Consider the following 17370-nt stretch of genomic DNA (forward strand, 5'->3'; position numbering starts at 1 on the left):
TTCCCCCCTGCTAATAAAGGTAGTTTGACATTGTTTGGATTCATTTGTACTGTCCTTATGTTGCATCTCAGACCACCACCCTGATTGGTCTCCTAAAGACGGCCCGCCTCCTGCGACTGGTACGAGTTGCACGCAAGCTGGACCGTTACTCGGAGTACGGCGCTGCCGTGCTAATGCTGCTAATGTGTATCTTTGCCCTCATCGCTCATTGGCTGGCTTGCATCTGGTATGCCATTGGAAATGTGGAGAAACCTTACTTGGAGCACAAGATTGGCTGGCTGGACAACCTGGGCGTGTCCATAGGTGACTCTTGCACTAAAGTAATTATTTACTTATGAGTGATTTCTCATGCTGTGATTTTTCCATCCTAGGGAAAGTGTACAACTACAGTGACCCAAGCTCAGGGCCGTCCATCAAAGACAAGTACGTCACGGCACTATACTTCACCTTCAGCAGTCTGACCAGCGTTGGCTTTGGCAACGTCTCCCCTAACACCAACTCGGAGAAGATCTTTTCTATCTGCGTCATGCTCATTGGATGTGAGTAAACCAATCGGAATACTCCTTCTATTCAAATTGGAGTACTGTACACTAATTCCTAACTTTTTGAATATTCATGACATCATTGCACACTATTTCCTGATAGTAGCTTGGGACTAGGGTTGTCCCAATACCAATATTTTAGTACCGGTACCAAAATGTATTTTGATACGTGTTAATACTATTCTAAATAAAGGGGACCACAAAATATGGCTTTATTGGCTTTATTTTATGAACAAAAAATCTTACAGTACTTTAAATATATGTTTCATATTGGAATCGAAGAACAATTTTGGCCTTGAATAAAATCGTGAACATACTAGACAACTTTTCTTTTAGTAATAATAAAGCAAACAAAGGCTGATGTATGCATGTTATTATGCATGTCATTTATCATTGTATTATTTTGTCAAGCGGCAGAAAATGGATTGTTAATCTACTTGTTCATTTGCTGTTAATATCTGGTTATTTTCTGTTTTAACTAGGGATGTCCGATAATAGCTTTTTGCCGATATCCGATATTCCGATTTTGTCCAACTCTTTAATTACCAATACCGATATCAACCGATACCGATATCAACCGATATATACAGTCGTGGAATTAACACATTATTATGCCTAATTTGGACAACCAGATATGGTGAAGATAAGGTACTTTTAAAAAAAATTAATAAAATAAAATAAGATAAATAAATTTAAAAAAAATTGTTGAATAAAAAAGAAAGTAAAACAATATAAAAACAGTTACATTGAAACTAGTAATTAATGAAAACTAGTAAAATTAACTGTTAAAGGTTAGTACTATTAGTGGACCAGCAGCACGCACAATTATGTGTGCTTACGGATTGTATCCCTTGCAGACTGTATTGATATATATTGACATATAATGTAGGAACCAGAATATTAATAACAGAAAGAAACAACCCTTTTGTGTGAATGAGTGTAAATAGGGGAGGAAGGTTTTTTGGGTTGGTGCACTAATTGTTTTTTTTGTTGATTTAATATAAAAAAAACCACGATACCGATAATTAAAAAAACGATACCGATAATTTCCGATATTACATTTTAACGCATTTATCGGCCGATAATATCGGCAGGCCGATATTATCGAACATCTCTAGTTTTAACATGTTCCATCTACACTTATGTTAAAATGTAATAAACACTTATTGTTCTGTTGTTTAGATGCTTTACATTAGTCGTATTTAAAGTCCTCATTTGTTCATGGACATAGTTCCTGAGTTTATAAACATAATATAATTTTTTTTTTTTTAAAGAAAAAAAAATATTGTTACAGCAAACATATTGATGTAATCATTGTGTTATCGACTAGATACGCTCTTGTACTTGGTATCATTACATTGGATGTCAGGTGTAGATCCACCCATGGCATTTGTTTACATTCAGTAGTGCTAGCTTGTTGTTAGCGGTGAGCTATTGTATCCTCTTACGGTTTGTAGTAAAGCATGTTTAGCTATTCCTCGTCCTGCAGAGATGATACTTGTAAGAAACATACTTTATTTGCGACCATGGAGGCAAGGATTTATTATTTAGAAGTAGCTAAAACACTGCAGACTGCGGATGGACGTTAGGCGCTCGCTTGTTAGCCATGTTTTAAAGCACCTCTTGCTGAGCGGCGCTTCAGTGTTTATAGCTTCACCTTATCGTTAGTTTTTTAAGCCAAAATGTGTCCATTCTCCCTTGTCTGTCTACACAGCGTGTCTGCTTGTAAAGTTTTTCGCGCATGTGCGTTGCCGAACATGCTCCTCTGCTGAAATTGTGAAACATAAAGGAAAACTTAAAGAAAACATGTTCTGTGAAATCGCAATATGCCAGTGTTTTTCATATATTTTTTGTTTTGGAAAATATAACTTTTAGGAAGTTGAAACAATTCAGTGAGTTGAAATTGCTTTAGTAACTTTTTAGCCAAAAAAAAAAATCAACCAGTGTGACTGTAAATTAAATACTTGATATTGTACACTGCAGATGAAGTTTCCTATATTCCCGTTATTTCTTGTCAAGAAATTAGGTAAAAAAGAAATTATGCATACAAATAAAGAAGTAAACAATTAATGGCCACATCTTATTCACATCTTATTCGAATAAAGTGCAACTAACACTTTAGGTTGAATTAATTAACTGCTGTAATTTTCAACATTCAAGCAATTTTCAATAAAAGTACAGTCAGCAACATTTGAACAGTAGATTTACCTGCGAAATACATTTCCTCGACATGGTCATAGAGTATCTGTTGTCTGCCCTGGCGTCGCTGATAAAGGACAGCGTGCCAGGTGTGGGGAATCAAGTATGCCCCCTTCATCCCTGCTTCATCTCTGCTTCCTAATTTCCATAGCCTCCTTCATCCGTCTCTTGTATTTCTTTCTTTCTGATGAAATTAATTCTCCTTGTGTTCCTGAAGTCAACTTGTCACCGTAACTTACCGGTACACCGCTGTCACTTCTGTTGTGAGTCGCGTCTTTTGTGTCATGTCTGTGTGATCATCTTTTGTTTTAGTCATGTTCGGTTTTGTTTTTGGACTCTTTGTGCACTTTTGTTTGTTTTGTCACCATAGCAACCCATTAGTTTTCACCTGTCATGTCACGCACCTGTTTCACGTTTTGAGTCACGCACCTGTTTTCAATGATCATGTCACTGCTATTTAAGCCGGTCTGTTTCTGTTGTTCGTCCTTGTGACATTATCTATCTATCCATCCATACTACCTCTGCTACCCATGAGATTCCTGTTTATTATAGTTCATGCCATGCCACAGTAAGTGTTTTTGTTTCGTGTTCATAGTTAATTGCCTTTGTGCTAGTCTTTTGTTTTCATTAGTCAAGTTTGTTCTCCGCCATTGTGCGCGCCTTTTGTTTGCTTCCTTTTTTGTAGTTTGTTAGTGTTATAAATAAATATGTACTTACATTCACGCCTTGCCCGCGCCAACTTTCCTTGGCACTCTGGGAAAACAAACCCCAAGGTCCACGCATTGACATTTTGTGGCTTAAAGTTGTGATATATGATATTGTTTTGTGGCGTTTGCGTTTCCTTTCCCGATCACCGTATATATCCGCCATTTTTTACGGATGGGCAAATAAAATAAAATATCTTGGATCTATCCCTACAGAATCTTATGGACAGCAAGCTTGCCGAGCACAGGTCGATTTAGTTGAAATTTGGGAATATAAATTGATCTATCGATATATCGATCAATCGTTATTCCCCCTCTTCTAATGAAACGTGTGATTGTCCATAGGAGCAAAGTGCAGCAAAAACAGGATGCTCTTGGTCGGTGATTCTGGTCACAGCGGGGCTTTTTGCCTGCTGGAAATGTGATGTCCATGGACGAGTCGAGTATATGAATTGGCTCTTAAAAGTAAAAGAGAGAACTGATTCGCATTCAGGAGTTGTTTGTTTGCAAGACGTTCTTAGTCGCGCATCTCAAAAATGTGACTAATGTACAAAAGTTATTTGATATCAGGAGTGCAATTAAAACAAAAAGACCAATTCAAAGCTCAGGATGTTTATGCAGTTATTTTTTTAAATTATTGTGTCAACCGGTAGTTTACAATACTTCACTTTTTTTTGGTCACACATCTTCACATTTTATGGGATACTGAAGCTGTAAACTATCCATCTATCCATTTTCTATACTGCTTATTCTCATTAAGGTCGCGGATAAGCTGCAGTCTGACGAAGCAGTTGAGAACCACTCATCTAGGAAACAAGGGATCTCAATAATGCAGACAAGTTAGTAGGTCAACAACAAAACATGTAAATAGCCAAAAGAGCAAAGCAACGAGGCTGGCAAGAAAAACGAGAAAACAGAAAAATGGCAGCACAACAGAATGTGTATCACCAAAACAGGAATACGAATGGTTTAATTAGTGATGAAAAATGTTGGAGGCGGCCAAGGACGAAAGGCTGCTGTCACCGTCATTGGCGTAATACAAATTAGCATGAAGGAAGATGAAGAGAAACAATTTTGGGCCCACTGCAAGTTTGCCTCGTTGCTCCACCTTGCATCGGAAGTGAGGAAAAACCAAAGCAAAATGTAGTAAATACAAAATGATAGACAGGAAGGAACAACGAAACGTGACCACTTAACTGCAGATAGCACCAGGTCTAATAGGTCTTTACTGTTAGTAGTATAAGAAAAAATATGAAAACAAAAGTATTTACACTAAAATATCCGCACATAAGGAAAACCATATCAACAAACTGCCACAGGTTGATCAATCCTTTAGTATCATGCATTGATACAGTATTTATGTCTCAAAAGTCACAAGTAAATGTAAAAGCAGCTAATTTCAGTTAACATTTTTGGTATGTCGACAGTCTTTTACGTCAAATGGGTTATATTTGTATGTATTTGTTAATGAATGTTGGTAATGGATGATTGAAATAATGTACAGTATATTATAATATATTTACCAAGTTCATAATATGTGTACTAATTACCAAAGTAGGGCCATGATATGTGCTGCTGTTTTGGTTAGTAAAAAAGTTAGGAACCAAGTGAGAACGCGTGTTGTTCTCAGTTTTTCAATACAATACTGACCTTCATCTGCTACAAATTGTCCAGAAACCCTCACTTGACTTCATTTGTCCCTTAGCTCTCATGTACGCAAGCATCTTCGGGAATGTGTCGGCCATCATCCAGAGGTTGTATTCCAGTACTGCCCGTTACCACCTCCAGATGCTTCGCGTCAAAGAATTCATCCGCTTCCACCAGATCCCAAATCCGCTCAGGCAACGGCTCGAGGAATACTTTGAGCACGCCTGGACGTACACCAATGGCATAGACATGAATATGGTATTGTATCTGCATTGTGCAAAGAATACATTTACAATTCTGCATGAAGTAATTAGGGGTGTAACGGTACATGTATTTAAAATCAAGAGTTTTTGTTATGGAACCCTCAGTACGGTACAGACATGTACTGATTTCCCACACGGTACACATTAGTTGATTGACAGGAAGTGTTTATGTCTACTCGGTAAACAAATACACTGTAGTCCAGCCTTGGCTAGCGATTCAGCAATAATGCCAAAGAGAAGCCAGAGCTTAAAAACCCTCTTTCGTCGTTAAAGTCACCTGTTTGGGAACACTTGGCCTTCCAGATGAAATATGTGTACGGACGAAGACAAGTAGATCAGCCGAAAGCAATGGGCTGCCATTGTTTAAAAATCATCAAAGCTGTTCCCACAAAAACTAAGCAGATTTATGTTTGCCATTTTGTTCCCTCACAGTATTCAAAAATTACCATGAACCTAAAACAGAGGTATGTACCAAGCTGTGATTATGGTGTACCGTTAAACCCCTAATATTTATAATATATGGCAATTATATGGATAGTAGATGTTCCGATCAGGGATTTATTCTGCCGATTCCGATCATCCATGAGTGAGATCAATACCGATCACATATATTAACTCTAAATTATTAAATGTATTTATTGTAAGTGCTGAAAGTTTAACAATATCAGCGCAATGTTTTAATTATTTTTTAGTTTAATTTTATTAAATACAATTGTACAAGCAAAACAAAGTCAATAGTACAATTGTTTGCCTTTTGTGCTCAGGGACTTATTCTCTGAATTTGTAAACATTAACAAAAACAACCAAAAAAAGATTTTTAGGAAATAAAAATATCAATCCGATCATTCTAGTATCAATCATATACTGATATTACCCTTGATTTTGACACCACCTATTTATAGATCGATTCACCCTTTTATTTGTCATATACGTGACAATGCTGACGCACCAACAGTTGTTATATTATCCTGTCTCTAGTCTTACTAATCTACTTGATAATTTTTGGTTAATAGCTTCCTACTTTTTGCTGTAAAATGCTTCTATCTTAACATCTACAACTTTACTAAGCACTTATTTCTTCTATTGTTTTTCAGATAGCCGATTGGCTATCTTAGCTATTAGTATGCCTGCTCTCAGTGTGTAATATGTTAAGCCTCGTCCTAATACTTGAAATGTTGCCCATCATTCACAATCCCTATAAGAGACGAGCACGTATAGGTTTTCCTTTTTTTTAATGCACTCTAACTAATAAACACTAGCTAAAGTCAGCTAACAATGGGGCCAATGGGAGTCCCTATTCCGCCTATAAGGTGCTCTAAAAAACATCCAAACACCTCCATCAAGGTCTTATTTTTACGTTGTAAGTATATATTGAAGTAGTAACAGGCACATTCATAATATGTAATATTTATGTATTTTGCTCATTTTAGGCATACGCGGCAAACGCATCAAAAAATGCTGACTTCATGGGAGCCAACAAACATAGAACAAACACTTACTGTAGAATGTCTGCCCTCATTGGGATGAGGACTGATGGGATGTTCATATATTCCCATTTAGATGAAGATATAATCATAATCGAAGTGTTAAAATAAAAAGTGGGTGCATACAAGCTTCTTTCGCACCTTCACCGGGTTTAAGTTGCATGTCAAAGTTTACCAACCTCTTGGTTCATGTCCACATCCACTATCCAGGTAAGAGGCATGATTTATAATGTAGAAGAAACTTTTACCAGTTTATAGGCGATGCACCAGCTCAGACGAATGACGTCCATTGTTAGCTGACTTTTATTTTAGTTCATTTGCAAGTTAGAATGCGTAAAAAAAAAGACATGTATTCTTTTCTCTCATATAGATTGTGAATTATAGGCAAAATTCCCCCCCAAAAAGTGCAGTTCCCTTTTAAGAAATAAAGAAATGCAGTTTATTTTCCGTAATGGAGGTGCTTATTATTAACAGGAGAGCGGCTCTACTCTATACGGAGAGCTGCTAGCTAGCAGCAGGGGGATTAAACATAGTTATAATATTAGTCAGAGGAGATTGCCGTTTGTGATCGGCATTAAAAGGCATCGATTGGCAATGGCGATCATGTACTTTTCTAAGAAAATGGTCCGATATTGATCGGTGGCTGATCGATCGGCACTTCCCTAATGGTATATAACTAATATTTGATTTACAATGATGATTGACTACTTTGGAGTGCAAGTATGCTGTATATAAGGAATATGAATATACAGTATATATATTACCATTCTATGCATATAAAATTCAGGGTCTATTCCCCCAAATCGGTGCCATTTGCTTGTTGTTACTCGCGCAAAATAAACTTTGATTATTGTGTATTGGCCCATCTCAGGCAACTTTATTTAATTTTTCAAAAAAGTTCCTAAACTGAAGATGACTCATTTGAGTAACAATATTGAAAGTACCACGGGGGAGTTTTTCACATGGAATTAGCAAATACATGAACTATAGCTTTATGGCATCTATGCTAAATAAAGGTTGACCGATATAAAGTTAGGGCCGATACTGATTACTGGTAGTCAAGGAGGAGCTGATATTCATTTGCAGTAAAAGCTGACTAGTATACGTCAGTGAATGGTTGGACAAGGCTCTAAGTTGTTTTTGTGTGTTTGTTTTTTAGGAAAAGTCGGACGAGTAGTGACATAATGTTTTATGCAGTGCTAATTTTGAACCAAAAAACATGAGGGGATTTCCCAAACACCTTTATTTCATGTGTCTATTGCTGAGGGTCAGCGGAGCATCAACATTTGCATTTCAAAATATGAGAAATCTCCAGTGAAAATTAGTAAAAATATGAGGTTTTTCAAATCACTCAAAAATAGAGGCACTGTAGCAGAGTGGTTAGCAGTCATGCTTCTCGCAGCAAGAAGATCCCACATTCTGTGTTTTTCTGTGCGGAGTTTGCATGTTCTCTTTGTGACTCCTTTGGTTCTTTCCGGGTACTCAAGCTTCCCCCTACCTCCAGAACCATGTGTTAACATGTTTCTCCATATACTGGGTTAACGCATGCGCAGGGGATCGAGTGTTTCCGGTTTTACCTCGGTGCGTCAGTAGATTAAAAGTTGTGAACCAGAATAGACGTCGTGTTTATTCACCCTCATTTAACATTGGTAGCAGAGGATGGCTATAAACTATAAAATACCGCCGAGGTTTGACGAGTCCAAGCCATACGAGTGCTGGAAATGAAGTTAACATTTGGACGCGGGTTACAGAACACGATAAGAAAAAGCAAGCACTGGCTGTGGCTTTGGGACTTGAAGGAAGAGCCAGAGAAATCACAATGGAGATATCTGAGGAGGAGTTGGACAATGACAACGGTATGACGGCATTATTTGCAAAACTGGATGACGTTTTCCTGAAAGAGGAAAATGATCGCGCATACAAAGCGTACACGTACTTCGACCACATCACCAAAAATAGTTATGTTTCAATGGTGGACTATATTATTGACTTTGAACAGCGCTACAACCAGATGAAAAGGTACAATATGACACTCCCTGATGCGGTGTTAGCCTTTAAACTTCTTGACACAGCCTGCCTCGATGAGAAAGACAGGCAGCTAGCACTGACGGCTAACACGGAGCTAAACTTCTCGTCAATGAAGTCATCTCTCAAACGGATACTTGGAGGTAAAACAACGGGCTCGTCAAGTGAGATACAACTGAACCAGGACACAGCTTTCCTCACAGAACAGCCACAATGGAGAGGAAGACGGAACACATCCGTTTCAACGTGGACAACAAAGATCGGTGACGCCGTTACTGGGTACAAACCCACTGGATAAGTACGGTAAACGATCACGTTGTGCCGTGTGTCAAAGCACATGCCACTGGGCGAAGGACTGCCCGCACAAGAAGCACGAACAAGTAAAATTGACTGAAAATTATCATTTTGATGAAGTTAATTTCATGCTGTTAACAAATGATCCCCAGTCTAAAGCTGAGATTTTTATGACTGAAGCTGCAGGCTCAGCAATCATAGACACCGCCTGCACTCGCACAGTGTGTGGAGAAAAGTGGCTTGAAAGTTATGTAGATAATCTCAATGAAAAGCAGGTAAATAAGCTCAGAAGTACAGAAAGGTCTAGCAACAGACAGTGTCGTTTTGGAGATAGAAATGTGATTCATTCCACCAGAAAAGTGTGTCTACCTGCTAAAATAGGATGGACAAAGTGTAACATTGAGACAGAGGTTGTCAAAGTCGATATTCCACTCCTGCTGAGTAAAACATCATTAAAAAAGGCAGGAACTACATTAGACATGGAAAACGACAGGGCAGTGATGTTTAAGCAGCAGATACCTCTTCAGTTTACCAGCTCAGGACACTACTGTGTTGACATAAGAGACAATGATGACATGGAGTGTCAAACTCAACATGTATTTTCTGAAGATGAAGTCTTGATCGTAACAGAAAATATGTCCACAATCGAGAAGAACAAGGTCCTTCTCAAACTTCACAAACAATTTGGCCATGCATCAGCAGATCGCCTGCATAAGCTAATTCAAAGTTCAGGGAACAAAGACAGCGACTGTCTCACTATTTTGCAACAAATAGTGGATGAATGTGACACGTGCCAAAGATATAGCAAGATAAGCCAAAGCCAGCTGTGGGTTTGCCTCTAGCTTCGGAATATAATGAAACGGTGGCGGTGGTCCTGCACGAGCTGGAGTCAAGCATTTGGTATTTACACATAATGGACCATTTCACACGTTTCAGCGCTGGAAATATTGTGAAAACCAAGAAATCTTCTGTAATTGTCAACTCTTTCATCCACACATGGATAAGTGTTCATGGTCCTCCCAAAAGGCTCTTCAGTGACAACGGAGGAGAATTTAACAGTGAAGAGTTCAGGGACATGGCAGAAAACTTCAATATCGAGATCAAGACAACCGCAGGATACAGTCCATGGAGCAATGGACTGTTGGAACGTCATAATCAGACGCTCACAAACATCGTCCAGAAAGTTACACGGTTAAAGGATTGTGACTGGTGCACTGCTTTGGACTGGGCTTTAATGGCTAAGAACTACATGCACAGTGTACATGGTTATAGTCCACATCAACTGGTATTTGGTCAAAATCCTAACCTTCCCAATGTATTGGTAAATAAGCTGCCTGCACGAGAGGGCACTACAGTGAGCACAAGAGTAGGCGAACACATATCAGCTTTGCATGCCTCAAGGAAGGCTTTCACTGAAGTTGAATGTTCAGAGAGGATAAGAAGGGCATTAAGAAAACAGCTTAGAGACACGGATGAAAAATATGAGACAGGAGAAAAGGTTTACTATAAACGAGGAGATAGTGCAGAGTGGAAGGGACCAGGAGTGGTGATTGGTCAAGATGGAACCGTTGTGTTTGTAAGACATGGAGGTATTCTAGTTAGAGTTCATCACTCACGACTTAATAAGGTGCACACACAGATTAATGACAGGAAAATTACACAAAGTAATGTTCACACTGAAACAGGATGTGAAAAACATGAAGAGAACATAACCAATGATAGTGGCACAGATGTTTTACACAGAGCATCATGTAGCTCAGATAATGAACAAAACACAGCCGGTTAAAATGAACATGACAGTGATGGAGAGGGAAACATGAGTGAAGGTGTCATTCAAACAAATGCACCTCAAATGAATCACAGTGCCTGTGATAATCCTGTCCCTGCTTATAATGTGAAGCTAAAAACAGGACAGATTGTAACTTTCATGAAAAGAGACACAAGTGTAACATGTAAGGCTAAAGTACTCAGTAGAGCAGGTAAAGCCACGGGAACCCATAAAAACAGGTGTAATGTGCAACATTTGAGCCTGATGGCAGTACTGGACTAAAAGAGGCAGTTGACATGTCATGTGTCTTAACACTGAGTCAGCTGTCAGGGAGGCTGATGTACTCATAACAAAAGACATATCATTTGATGCATCCAAACAGGCAGAGATAGAAAGCTGGAAAAACAATAATGTTTTTGAAGAGACTGAAAATACATGCCAAAAGTGTATCTCCACTAGGTGGGTCTGTAGTCTCAAAGAAAGTTACACAGGTATTGTACCCAAGGTCAGACTTGTAGCAAGGGGTTTTGAAGAACTTAATTTAAAAAATTTTACAAAAAGATTCACCAACATGTGCTTCTGAATCTCTAAGGCTATTGCTCAGTGTAATTTGTCAAAATCATTGGATAGTCCATTCTATGGACATCAAGTCTGCCTTTTTACAGGGTATGGAGTTGTCGAGAGACATTTATGTCAATCCTCCCCCAGAAGCTGACTGTATGGGGGTTCTTTGGAAACTGAAGAAGTGTGTGTATGGCCTTGCTGATGCATCTCTCTATTGGTACAACAAGGTGAAGGAAATCATGCTGAGCACAGGTGGTAAAGTGTCACAGGTAGACCCAGCAGTATTTTATTGGCTGGATGATGAAAACACAGTGACGGGTGTAGATGATTTTCTGTGGGCAGGCTCATCAAACTTGTCAGAAAATGTGATCCCTAAACTGAAGTCTGGGTTCCAAGTGGGACGTGAGGAACATGACAGTTTTTGCTATTTGGGAATGGATATTGGAACTGTTAATGATTCTGTACAGTTGCATCAGCACAGCTACATTGAAAGTCTGCACACCATTCACTTACAGCCAGTCCGTGCTCTAGAAAGAGATGCTCCTCTTAATGAAACAGAACAAGAACAACTCAGATCAAAAATAGGACAGATACTCTGGGTTGCAAACAGACAAGACCTGGTGTAATGTTTGATTCTTGTAGTCTGGCATCTAGTCTAAAGAATGCGACTGCAATCAATTCACAATGCTAATAAGTTGTTTGTAAAGTGAAAGCTGAAAAAGTGACTTTGAAATTTCAACATTTGGGAAATGATGCTTTAAACTTAACTGTATTCAGCGATGCTTCATTAGGAAATCTTCCTGATGGAGGTACACAAGGGGGCATGTTGATCACCCTAATGGGAAAAGGAGGTACATTCTCCCCCCTTTACTGGCAGTCCAAGAGGATTCGACGAGTGGAGCGAAGCACCCTTGCAGGAGAGACTCTTGCCATGTCGGATGGAATAGACAACGCTGTGTTTCTTGCCACCCTTTATTCTGAGCTCACTACTGGCACCGCTGGTCTAAATGCTCCAGCGTTAGTTTGTGTGACTGATAATCATTCCCTCTATGATGCTCTTCGATCAACAAAACAGGTCACAGAGAAAAGGCTCGGTTGGATATAAGTGGCATCAAAGAACTAATTCACAACAGAAAAATACAACAAATGCTTTGGTCTGCAACAAAAGCTCAACTGGCTGACTGTCTTACGAAAAAGGGGGCATCACTCTTGATGCTTTTGAAAGCATTGAGTGAAGGAAAATGGGTTCTTACCTAAGTTGATTTTATTGTTTCTGTTGTTTAAAAAGACATGTATTTGTTCTCAAGAAACATGTGCTATTTAATGTTTTTATTTATAAAAGATAGGGAGATTGTTAACATGTTTCTCCATATACTGGGTTAACGCATGCGCAGTGTTTGTGGGTGGGAAGTGGGGATCGAGTGTTTCCGGTTTTACCTCTGTGCGTCAGTTGATTAAAAGTTGTGAACCAGAATAGACATTGTGTTTATTCACCCTCATTTAACACCATGCACTTGGGGATAGGCTGTTTGGCAACATTAAATTGGCCCTAATGTATGAATGTGAGTGTGAATGGTTGTCTGTCTATTATGCTGACGGAAAAAAAAATAACATACATTTATGTTGTGCTAAAATAAACTAAATTAATAATAAATATATTCTTAACTAAACTGTCAATAACATCTTCTCTATGGCTGTAGCTCCAGACTTTGTTTGTTTGAAATTGTCATTACAGCCACAAGTGGTGTAAACGTTTATTACAACCGAGTACCGCTGCGGCCCATACGGACTACAGCTGAGAAACAAAGAAAGAAACAGCTTTCGCGGCCTAACGATGGGCCCCCGGCCTTATTGTTAAGAAACACTCTGTTAGGGTAACAGGACTGAGTTAAATCTCGGTGTGGATTTTAACTAAATTGTTTGAAAAATAAATTCACCATAAAATATTGTTGGAATAAGTAGTACTGTAACACACAGTATGTCAAAGTATACCATTTCTGAAGGATTTAGATTGTTGTATTTCATGGTAAAGTCTTAATTTTGAAAAGCAGGGACAGAAAACAAATGCAAAATTTACAGTGTTCATGGTAGGTTAAATTAATGTTTGAAATTATATTTATTTATTTATGTTATTTATCAGATCGATGTGCTTTCTTCATAAAAACTTATTTAACAGTTAATTTATCCTGCATTTATACATTATAGTTCTTGTGGACACAAATGGCACCAATTCAGTGGAATGGCCCTCAGATAAATCAAATCAAAATCACTCTCAATCAATAAAATACAGTTCGATCTTTATAATACCATAGTTCTTCCAACCAAAGTGTTTGTCATCACAATACTGTTGAAGGTACTTATTTAAGTTTGTCTTTTCCATGTCTGCCTCATGCCAAATGGAACGATCACACCACTCTGGTAAGAGCAGGAGGTACATGTGTACAATGTACTAACACAGCTACTTGTCATGTCATGTTCCATTGCAAGCAAGTGTGACAGCAGAAAACTAGCTTTTGTCGCTGCTGTTGTGTCCTTTGCAAAGGCACTTCACCCACCTTGGGCAGCACTGAATGTTAAATGGGAATGTTTACTAATCATAGCATGGCATAATAAACGTAATCAGGTGCTTGTAATGACAACGGCAGGCAATTCTTGCCATCTGTTTACTCCTGTTAGGAATCAGGATGTACCGTGTGTTGGTAGGGATGGGAATTGATCAGATTTTTCCGGTTCCGATTCCACTTTTGATTCGGTTCTTTATCAGTTCTCTTACCGATTATTTTGAAAAAAAGAAAACAGAAAGGTGGATTAGCATCAAATGTGTTTAGTTTGGCGGTAACTTGACCTTACAAAGCAGTGAAGTCTTAAGAGGCACAATATGTAGCATAGAAAAAACAACTTTGAAAAACAACTATAAGAAATAGATATTTTTCTGTAGAATTTAACAAAATCAAATAAGAAAATAACATTTAGTAACATGTTATATTTACTGATTACATGCAAAGTGAGATAAGCCAAGCAATTATATATTATAATTTTGATGATTATGGCTTACAATTTATGAAAACCTTGAATTGAAAATCTCACAAAATGTGGGGTTTTAAAAACTGTAAACAATGATCATCAAAATTATATTAAAGGCTTGACATATTTCACTTTGCATGTAATGAGTTAATATCACATAGTAGTTTCACATTTGAAGTTGAATTCCTGACATGAATGGACTTTTACACTATTTTCTATTTTTTTTTTAGTTTCACTTGTATAATGGAAAGGACTGTAAAAAAATCTGGTGGAAGGAAAACATGCAACTTTTCTCTGACTGCAATTTAACATTCACCCACCAGAAAATAGGAGCATCTACTGTGGCAAATGGGTGCAAGCTTTTGACCACAAACTTAGGTGCTGCTCGGGGACCTTCCTCTACCGGCAGACGCGAACCGGAGCTCGTACTTTGTTACCTGCTCCAGAGCCAGTCAGAATCTGTCTCTCATCATTGTCATCTAAATGAGAAGGCAATAATTTCAATGTAACATTTAATGGCGCTGACATTATAAGCAGTGTTTGTTATTACCAGTTGTATTTACGCCAGGTGTCTGCTGCTGGGATGACATTGGAGCAGTTCAAAAACGCAACATTCATTAATTTATTGCATGCTGTGTGTTCAAATATTTCATCTTATTGCGCGTATGTCCTCCTTTTGATGAAATAGTAGCGCTGTTGTAATCTTGTAAAAAAAAAACTATGGCACGTTCCTGCCACCGTGGGCGTTTGAAGTAACCACGCACGTTGTGTAATGACGTCATTCCCGCCCGCAGGAATCGTTAAGAGAATCAAATTGATACACTGAGAACCAGTTTTCGATTCCCATCCCTACTGGTGACCTCGGAGCCCGGGTAAACTAATAAATAAACTAACTCAACAGGCTTGGAGCCAAACACGATGGGGGTGATCAGGGCCGTCACTGACATACTGCACATGAGCTTGGTCTTGGGCCAGTTGACACACGCTTTGTTGCCTGCTCGTCGAACACACAAAGGGTTCCCTTTAGTTCAGCGTACCAGCAGCAGAACAAAGTTGTATCGTCGGTCCTGGTCGATTAGACTCTCGTCAAAGATATTAATCTCAGGGAAACGTGCACACTGCCATCATTAGATGGTAGAGGATGCAGTAAACAGTCTGGTGCAGCCACACAGCCCTGACCTGCACCAGTGGCAATGAGGAACCAGACGATCTCGCTATTGTTGACACGGACCCAGCTCTCAGCATGGTCATATAGAGGAAGTGAAGAGAGATATGAGCTGCGATTGGAGGGTGAGGGTACAGAGGATATCCCAAAGCGTAGTTCAGTTGACCGTGTCAAAGGTGGCTCTGAGGTTGATGAAGGGGATGAACAGGTGGCGGTCCTTGTGGAACTACCTGAACTTCTGTTAGTGTTGAGAAGTTTTCGGTGGTTTACCTGACAAGTATGGATCCTGTCTGCTGGAGTGGTATCTTGACCTGATTGCCAACAGGGCCTGATTCTGAAGGATCCTGGTGAAGAACTTGCCAGTAATGGAGAGAAGAGTAATTCTTCAGTAGTTGTTGCACACTAGTGTATACCCCTTCTTTTTCCAGGACATGAGCATAATGCTTCGCCGCCAGTCATCCAAAAGCTTTTCCATCACCCACATGTCGTTGTGGGTGGTGGTCAGCCAGTTGATCATGCAGAGCGGGTGTCGGGCAATGGGATTAATGCGGCACTTAACAATATATTCAGTGTTGATGTTTGCGGTGTGGATTAGGTCATGGTTGGGTGGTAGCGGAGATCTCTGAATGTGGTTATGGAATTGTTGCAGCCAATGGGCGAGACAAGTGTCCCTAGTTCTCAGACTGTCGCGCATTCAAGGAGAGACTGGTGCTGAATGTAGAATGCTGTACAGTCTCCACTGCTCGGCCAAGGAATGGCAATATGATAGGAGGAGAGCTTCCTTTATAGGAGTGTGGAAGGTTCAGTGTGGAGAGGGTAAGGTTGTTCCTGTTGGTTATTTGGATTTTATGGTTGCGAAGGTTGATAAAACTCTTGTGGGGATTCCTGAAATTGTTGTCCGTTGTAATGAGCCAGGCAGGAATTTATCTTGTTGTGTTTGATTACTCGTTCAATATAAAGGACAAAGTCACTAATTTGGCAAAAACAAGGGGCCCCTCCTGCTTTGACTTCTTATTCTTGGAAGACCAGGTGGGTTATAATGTATTTATGAGCAAGGGTGATCAGGAACCGAGTATGGCATTTTTTTTTCCAAATAAGAAACCCTTTTGACCTTCTCCATTAACACAATCTCATATCCATTTTATGCAATACATTTAACACTCTCATGGAGTGGTATTGCATTAACCATTCTTACTTATGGGTGTCACATTACCACCAAAAGTAGCAATAATTTAATTGTACACGACTAAAAACCAGTATCTATTAAACCCGATTGTACAAAATTACACATTGCAGATGCATGAAAACACTAACAAACATTGTAACAACCCTGCGTGATTGAGTTTGACACCTATTCCTGCCAACAAAATCAACACTTACAGAACACAACAATAAAATACCACTAGGTGACATTATTGTTGTGTTCCTTTTAAAGACTGCATATACTGTACTATAAATGACAGTCTTTTATTGCCCTCATCTGGTCCAGTCTGATTAAGACACGCAACACAAGACAGTAGTTTTTCTTGTATTATTGCAGTATTTTATCATTTAAAAAATATATTTTTTATATATTATTATTTGACAAGCTTTGACAGGCTGTTTGAAGGTGTTAGGCTTTGTCTAAGGCTGGTTGTTGAGGAAGTATGTGTGACCATTTCTGGAAAGAAGAATGTCCAGCTTTAAAATGT

At 39.0% G+C, this 17370-nt stretch overlaps 1 protein-coding gene across 5 annotated transcripts in view; it reads left to right on the forward strand.

The window, feature by feature from the left end:
- LOC133617939 (voltage-gated inwardly rectifying potassium channel KCNH7-like) overlaps window positions 1-17370 on the forward strand; it is a 129813-nt gene that overhangs the window by 83791 nt on the left and 28652 nt on the right. For all 5 annotated transcript variants that reach the window (XM_061978336.1, XM_061978342.1, XM_061978350.1 and 2 more), the window contains 3 exons: window positions 72-303; window positions 372-539; window positions 5151-5350. In XM_061978336.1, coding sequence (XP_061834320.1) covers window positions 72-303; window positions 372-539; window positions 5151-5350 — 600 coding nt within the window. The remainder of the gene's footprint in view (window positions 1-71; window positions 304-371; window positions 540-5150; window positions 5351-17370) is intronic.

Source organism: Nerophis lumbriciformis, linkage group LG01 (genome assembly GCF_033978685.3).
Source record: "Nerophis lumbriciformis linkage group LG01, RoL_Nlum_v2.1, whole genome shotgun sequence".
NCBI classification, from domain to species: domain Eukaryota; kingdom Metazoa; phylum Chordata; class Actinopteri; order Syngnathiformes; family Syngnathidae; genus Nerophis; species Nerophis lumbriciformis.